The sequence below is a fragment of the Echinops telfairi genome, unplaced genomic scaffold, assembly GCF_000313985.2.
Source record: "Echinops telfairi isolate 266 unplaced genomic scaffold, ASM31398v2 ScPeMD7_7469;HRSCAF=8507_1, whole genome shotgun sequence".
Classification (NCBI taxonomy): Eukaryota; Metazoa; Chordata; class Mammalia; order Afrosoricida; family Tenrecidae; genus Echinops; species Echinops telfairi.
This window is the reverse complement of record NW_022111373.1, coordinates 70,240,868-70,248,808: the sequence shown is the minus strand read 5'-3', so window position 1 is coordinate 70,248,808 and position 7,941 is coordinate 70,240,868. Positions and strand designations below refer to the sequence as shown.

The window sequence follows — 7,941 nt, the reverse complement described above, 5'->3', positions numbered from 1 at the left end:
CCCACGTGTGCAAGATAGAACCACTCCATAGACCCCACACCTGCAGAGTAGAACCTCTCCATCGACCCCACGTGTGCAAGATAGAACCTCTCCATGGACCCGACACCTGCAGAGTAGAACCACTTCAGTGGGTTTTCAGGGCTGTGGCTTTTCAGAGGCACATCACCAGGCCTGTCCTCTGAGGCAGCTTTAAGTGGATTCTGACTGCTGAACCTTTGGCTAGCTATTGAGCACTTAACTGATTGGGTCACCAGGAAAGAATTAGCTTAGGTACACCCTCTGATATATCCAAATTATTATTTATTTGCATGTGCCTTGAAGCAGCTTCTTACTCCATTATAGCCCCTTGTGTTCTCTGTATTGAAACATCCTTTGGGTAGGGAAACTCAGCACTTTAAGGTTTTCTTAGGTTTAAGGATTTGGAAGGCAAATAGTGTAGTGGGTTACATTTGGGGTTGCAAGCAGCAAGGTCAGCAGTTCGAATCCGCAGCTGCTACAAGGAAGAAAGATGAGGCTTTCTACTCCGCAAAGAATGACAGTATTGGAAACCCGAGGGGCAGTTCTACCCTATCGTGTAGGGTAGCTGTGAGTCAGAATCAATGTGATGGAGTGAGTTGAGTGAAAGAAAGAGTTGGAAAAAGAACCCATAATAAAGAATATGGAGATAAAGAAGATCTGAAATGATATCATGCGAAAAGACTGTTTAGCAATATTTCTGTAGTGGTTTCTTGCATATCTGCTTATCTAGAGGCCTGCCTAATTACTCCCCAAATTCTTGTTCTGTGAATATCATGATTAGGTCATTTAAAATGGGTCCCCAACAACCTTGAGTTACTCTGAGCTGATTAGGTTATAAACCAAGACCAAAGGCACGAAATTGGTGCTGTGTTAGCCCCACTTCTCCTCTCCCTCTCCCAGTTCTCCAAACAAGACCTTGACTCTTCTGAGACGCCTCCAAACTCTGCCAGCCCACTTAGCAAGACACGTACACTGCCTTGTAAGACCCTGAATTGCTGCCTGTAGGTGTGCTGTTCCCCTCAATCCTGTACCCCTGCCAACCTGATAAAAATGTAACTGCTAGCTGGAGATCCAGAGAGGCCAGAGAGCTCTGAGCAGGCCGGAGTTCTGGAGCAGAGCTCTTGTCTTCCCTTGGCTGTGGATACTGACTAACTCAGTGTCTGAGGACACCCTCAGCTGATGGCAGCAGAGTGGACAAACTGCCCACCCTCACGTCCCCTTTCAACCCCAAACATCAGAAAGACAGCCGGTGTGACCCCGAACAACAACAACCAAAAAGAATTATGTACAGATTGTTTATAATTTCTCTGTACTGATCCTCAAAACAACCAATAATATACCAGTTACCAAAAAAAAAAAAAGAAGAAAGAAGAAAGAAAGACCAAAGGCACGGCATCGAGTCAAGTCCTGAGAATTTTGTAGGCCTGAAGTGAGGTTGTTAAAACTGCAGCAAATAGAATGAGCCCTAAGCTTATAAACGTTTTATTCAGAACACCATACACATTGAAAAGTGGACAAATCCCAAGTATGTGCTTTGATGATTTTTTATAAAGTGATGACATCCCACAGAGCAAATCTTGAGACAGAAATTTGTCAATATTCTCTTTTTCTAATTTACAGATTGCAGCCCGGGAGCTCAATATTTACTGCCACTTGGACCACAACTTTATGACAGCAAGTATTCCGACTCATAGACTGTTTGTTCATGTGCGCCGCCTTGTGGCCAAAGGATATAAGGTCAGCTTTGACTTTGAGATTGGGATTCTCCTCCAGAGAGTTAAAAATATGTTGTCTAGTGTGGGAGGTTTTAATTGGCTTTGGATTTGGGCATGATGGAGAACTGAAAGTTCATAATAGTTATTAGGAGCCCTGGTGGTGCAGTAGCTATTCACTGGGCTGTGATCCTCATGGTCTGTAGTTCAAAACCACCGGTAGCTCCAAGGGGCATAGACTGGGCTTTCTACTCCCAAACTCAGTCAAAGTCTCGGAAACTCACAGAGAGGTCACTGGAAGTCAGCACGGACTTGATGCGAGTGAGTTTACAGCTTCATAAGGTTTGAGCATTGTGTTAGAAAGGGTTCTCTAGAGAGATAAAACTAAATTGCTGATGATTTGATATATTTATATATAAAGATAATTAGATATATAACACAAGAAATGAACTGTTAAATTATATACAAATAGATATATAATACAAGAAATGAACAGTTAAATTATGAAGTACAAATGGCTCAGTGCAATTCACTCCCGTGAGAGAGAGTTATGAGACACTAGCAGTCCTTCAAGTCTAGTCTACTGGTCTTCCTCTATTTATAGAGCTTGCTAGGCTATCTCAGCACAGCAGCCAATCACAAGGCAGATCACCAACTATCAGCTAGGTCACCAATGGCCAGTCCCCAGCTCCAGAGATGTCTTAAAGGCACCTCAACTTACAGCGACACAGTTCACAGGCTAGACGTCCCACAGGTAGTGTAGCCTGTAAATTGAGGCACAGAACAAGCAAGGCAGCCGCACACTGGTCCGATGATCAAAGAATGAGAAACAAGAAAGGCAAGGCTCACCGAGCCATTTATTTCTCCGCCCTTCAGTTAATCCCACTTGTGTTTATCAGCCAGGCTGGCACAATAAACTATCTCAAGCATATTGTTAGATGTTTAGGGTTAAAAAGAAATATTTTTTAATAACTTGGTGATAAGAGTGTTCCTGAGAAACTAAGCCACACTTGTAGACGCCCTGTGGTGTTTATTATTTAAACTCTATAGCTTATGATTGTGAGATGATGATTTTTAAATGTTTCAGAGGTAGCCTTTTAAATTGTGGGGAATTTTCTTTTTTTATTCCATCCTCCATCAAATGACCTATTCTGATGGTTGCTGCAGGTGGGTGTGGTGAAGCAGACTGAAACTGCCGCCCTGAAGGCCGCTGGGGACAACAAAAGCTCTCTCTTCTCCCGGAAGCTGACTGCTCTTTATACAAAATCTACCCTGATTGGTGAGGATATCCTTTCTGAGTAGAATTCTTCGCTGAAATTCACAAACGCTTTACAGACAATAACTTAAAAAGATAAATTTAGTTGTTTTTCGAGTGGGTATATTTTTGATCAGTTGAGATAGTGTGGTTACTTTAACCTTTGTGGGTGTGTGTGTGCACGTGTGTTTTCATGTCTTTCTTTAAAATATATCTGGCAGCCATTAGGCACTTTAAACAAACACTAAGCCAGCAAATGCATGGATAGCAAAGCATGCTACTGTTACTAATGATCACTAAAATTTTGGTGGGGACCGTCTTTGGGGGTCCCAAAGGGTCATCTTGAGAGATTTCCTCCAAGGGCGCAGGACCATCACAGAGGCTTATTCGGAAGAAATTTTAAGAACGTGGAAAACTGCACGGGAAGAAAAAGGCTGGGAGAGTTGCACTGCGAGCTTCTCCGTGCTCCAGCCTGATTGTGCACCCATGCATTCTCTGAGGGTGCCAGAGGATGTCTGTCCTCTGAGAATTTTGCAGGAGAACAGTACCCCATTCCCCCAGAGCCCTGATCTCTCCCCTTCAGATTTCTTTTTGTCTTGAAGCTCGAAGAACACTTAAAAATGTTCCCTTGGGTCCCTTGATGCGGTGGAAAGTGAAGAGCACAGAGTTTTTGGAGGAAGTGCTAGAGAGATGGGAACACCACTGTCAGATGGAGCATGTGTCAGGGAACACGAGCTTCATGGGTTTTGGTTTGTTTGTTTCTGTTTGACAGATGCTTCTGTGACTTGTAGCCATACTTCTTAACCTTCTGTCTCCTAAGTATCAGGGTAAATGAACAATTGTTTCAGAGGAGAACGCAGTTACTCTCTATGGGAACGTAGCACCTATTTTTCTTTAATAACCATCACATGTGAATCCCCTGGTCAAGATGGATGATGCTGTAAATGTTGATGAGTTAACGACCGATGCTTCCACCAACTATCTGCTGTGTGTCTGTGAAAATAAAGAATCTGCGAAGGACAAGAAGAAGGGGAACGCTTTTATTGGCATTGTGGTAAGTACGTTGGTGGCCTATGAGAATAGATGGCCACGGGCTCTAAATAGGAGCGCTCACTTATAGTTTATGAGGAGTTTCTCTGGTGAAGTTTCCCCTTAAGTAATTGCACTATGAAAACATTTGCCTCACACTGTGATATTTTAAATCCCTCACTGAAGTATTCTCGGTGGCTGCTCCATAGACTGTGCTCTGGAGAGATACAGGTAGTTTGGGCCCAGGTGCTCTCAGATTTGAAGGTTGAAGGTAGACTCAGTGGCGGACATGGGTGTGGACTGTGCACGGCAAGAAGACTAAAACACCAAGCCACCACCCGCATGGGGAGCTAAGGGGTTTCCAGTCGTTCCCTAGGAGTTTAGAACCAAACGTGAATGATTCTGGGATGATTGTATCTGGATTTGAAGGCAGGGATAGTGAAGAAGAAATAATAATGGGCCAATACAAAACTCTACACTGAATTAATATCAGAAAATTTTACCAGCAGCCTTACAGCTGTTGATCATTTGTGAATCATAGCTTATTAATCTTACCTTATCCTGGCAATCGATGTGTAAATTTGCCCACTTACAGGCCTACCCGGCCTCCGTTCAGCATCACGCCCCCATTGCCCTTTGCAACTGCCGGATTCCCTGGTTTTATCGCCAGTGATGCAAAAGTAGGGCTTCTTGCGTATGACTGGTTCTAGCGTCCTAACTTTAGCTGCCGTCAGTCAGCGACATTAGCAGCACAAATGTTTACAACCTGAGTGTCTCCAGCGCACCTTTAAAGTACCTGCTTCAGCTGCGTGAACTCGGTGCTAACTTGACGTTTGCTTAACCAGTTAGCCCCTCTTTCTGGGTGTTTCGTGGTTATTGATACTGGATGGCGCTGAATGACTTTTTATCCCTGAGGAGCACTTGTCCAGCCACAGGCCACCGGCCCCGTCTTCAAGCAGTCAGGCTGTTTCCCGGGAAGGTTTAACACACGCAACACGCCGCCTTATGTTTACCTGGGACTCACTGAAGAGCACCGTTGATCGGGTACAACTCCTGCTCAGGGCTGGGAGAAAGGCTCTCTGGCCCACTGCTGACGTTAATCACCGTGTGAACCAGCTAGGGAAAAATGAGACATGATCATTTCCCCTCAAGCTTTTGTGGGGGGTGGGGTGGGGTGGGAGGTGTTACTTTTTTTTTTTTTTAACTTTTGTGTTTTCAATGAAGGCATCCACAGCAATTGAGGTTCCTATTGAACAGTTTCTACACAAGTTGTTCAGTGACCTTGGCTGCTCTCTTCACAATCTGAACATTCTCAGAGTTTCTGTCTGGTGGTTCCATTAATCCAGTTTCTCGGCCCTCTTAGGGTCTCACTGTTATATCAGCGTAGTTGGTGACTATTTGGTCTCGTACCGGGTGATGTTTTTAAAGGAGCCACAGTACTTGCTCTTGAAAGTCATTCCTTTTTGAGCCAGTTTGTTATTTAGCTTTAAGATGACCTCAGGGGTTAAATGGAGCTCAAAATTTGAAGTTTCTGAGGCATGGAGCCATTGGCTTGAGAAGCCCTCTTTGAGACGAGCTTCTAGATCCAAGCCAATCTAGTAGGCTCATTTTTGGTCCTTTTTAAAAAAGAACATTGAAGATTGCTCCACTTTTTGAAGTTCTGTGTGCTGTGGGCTTGATTAGTACGGTTGGTAATGGGAGCTGGGCACCATCTAGTTCTGGTGGACGAGGCCATGATTTGGGTCCTTTACTGATCTCTGCAATCACTTTGGGGTTTGTGACATCCAGAGCTCTGGGTCTAGGCTAGACCTCCCTCGTGAGTCACAGGCTCCTGAAACCAACTCTTAATTACACAGGGGACTTGTCTAATTACTGGTCTCATCTTGCGTAATCAGAATTCCCAGTACTCTTCAAACTGAATGTAAGTGCAGTGGGTCTCTTCATTATTTACTCTGAGCACTCGCCTTGCTGGGCTCTTCTCAGCCTTGCGCAGTGTCCATCATGCGCTAGTCATTCCTTGGGAGTCAGCACCAAGGTTCGGGTAGGTTGTCTGCGGTTCCAGGCTTGGCGGTTGCAGTACTATTGCAGTCAGGCCTGCTGCCTTCAGTCTGGGCAATGCACATGTAACACAGACTGACAGGCCATATGTTGCACTGAAGAGTAAGGGCGCAAGTATTCCAGAAGAGATCATTTCTCATTGAACTCTTGTAAAGGGTTTTGTAAACACGTGGTTTCTATTTGGGAGACAAACGTGTCTACATTTATGTATGTGTAGTCCAGCTATCTGAGCCTTGGGGAAGGCCTCTGGTCTAAGTCCAAAGAAGTTCCTTGAGATAAAAATGATGGCTTTAATAATGTTATAAAATATTCTAATGGAAAAATGAGGAGAACAAAAATTTTCTGTGAAACTATACAAAAATTTCATGAAACTGAATTGTGAGGTAACCACCCAGTTAAGGGAGTTATGCTTACAACTAACAAAAGGGGCCTGTATGGTACAGCTGTTAGGTGCTCATTTGCCAACCTAAAAGTTGGCAGTTCAAACCCACCCATCACTCTGCCAGAGACAGACTTGGTGATCTGCTCCTGTAAAGATGACCAAACCCAAACCTAACTCAGCACCCTCAAATCCATTCTGATGCATATGGACCCTGTAGGCCAGAGGAGAACTGTCCCTGTGGGTTTCTGAGACAGGAACAGAAAGCCTCATCTTCCTCCCTGGGAACAGCTGGTGATTTTGAACTACCTTGATTCTGACCTTGTGGTTTGTAGCCCATCTCATAACCCACTACACCACCTGGGCTCCATGGAAAATTCTGTGAGACAGCACTGTTTAGCTGCATGGCGTCAATGTGACTTAAATCAACTGGACAGCACCCAACAACAACACCTACCTGGCTCTGGGTGCCCTTTCCTTGCAAAAGAAGCCATCACACAGGCTTACAGGATGATCATTTTTTTTGCTTTTATTTTCAGTTGTACCACCTTAGCCTGCCTCTACATATGAAAACATAGCATGTGTGTTCTTTTCTGCTTGATTTTACTTGCTGTAATGTGTGTGAGATTGATTTACATGTGCTGCTACAGTTAGTGCAGTGTCATTACTGTGTAGTATCTCATTTTATGATCTTTAGTTTTTCCCTTTTTTTGGTTGATGGACTTGTGAGTTCTTCATAACTCTTGGCTATATGGCTGTACAAAGAATTCTTCAATACATATTTTTGTCCGTGTCTTTTGCCATCTGAGTTTGGGTCAAGAGTACATCCCCACTAGAGGCATACTGAGCTACAGAGGAGGGGTATTTGCAGTTTGGGAGTGGACAGCCTCCAATTTTTCTTGTCAAATGGCTGGTGGGTTTGAACCTCTGGCCTTGTGATTAGCAGCTTGGTCCCTACCCCACAGCACCACTGCATTCCCTTTATAATTGCCCTACTATTTTCCAAAGTGGCTGTGTTCACTTCTTTTCCACTTGCAATGTCTGAATGTATGAGTGCAGGGATTGGTGGTTCACCTGCCTGTTAGTTAATGCAATCTATGACCAGCCCCATGCACTTCATAAGAGAGGGAGTGGCCTGTGCTTCAGACTCCACAGATCTCATCTTGGTTCTACTTTGTAGTTCTGGGATCTTGGGTAAGATTCACAATTCTTGCCATTATCTCCAAACCATTGATCTCCAACAACTCTAATCATGATTTCCAAACCGTTGATCTCTCAACAATTCTGGCCATGATCTCCAAACCATTGATCTCCAACAACTCTGACCATAATCTCCAAACCGTTGATCTCTCAACAACTCTAACCATAATCTCCAAACCATTGATCTCTAACACTCTAACCATGATCTCCAAACCATTGATCTCCAACACTCTAACCATGATCTCCAAACCATTGATCTCCAACACTCTAACCATGATTTCCAAACCGTT

The 7,941-nt window shown here is 44.1% G+C and overlaps 1 protein-coding gene across 1 annotated transcript in view; it reads left to right on the top strand.

Annotated features, from left to right (window-relative positions):
- MSH3 (mutS homolog 3) overlaps positions 1-7,941 on the top strand; it is a 198,399-nt gene that overhangs the window by 17,693 nt on the left and 172,765 nt on the right. Inside the window, 3 exon segments of the mRNA XM_045285208.1 lie at positions 1,639-1,755; positions 2,898-3,015; positions 3,894-4,039. Of these exon segments, the coding sequence (XP_045141143.1) occupies positions 1,639-1,755; positions 2,898-3,015; positions 3,894-4,039 (381 nt within the window).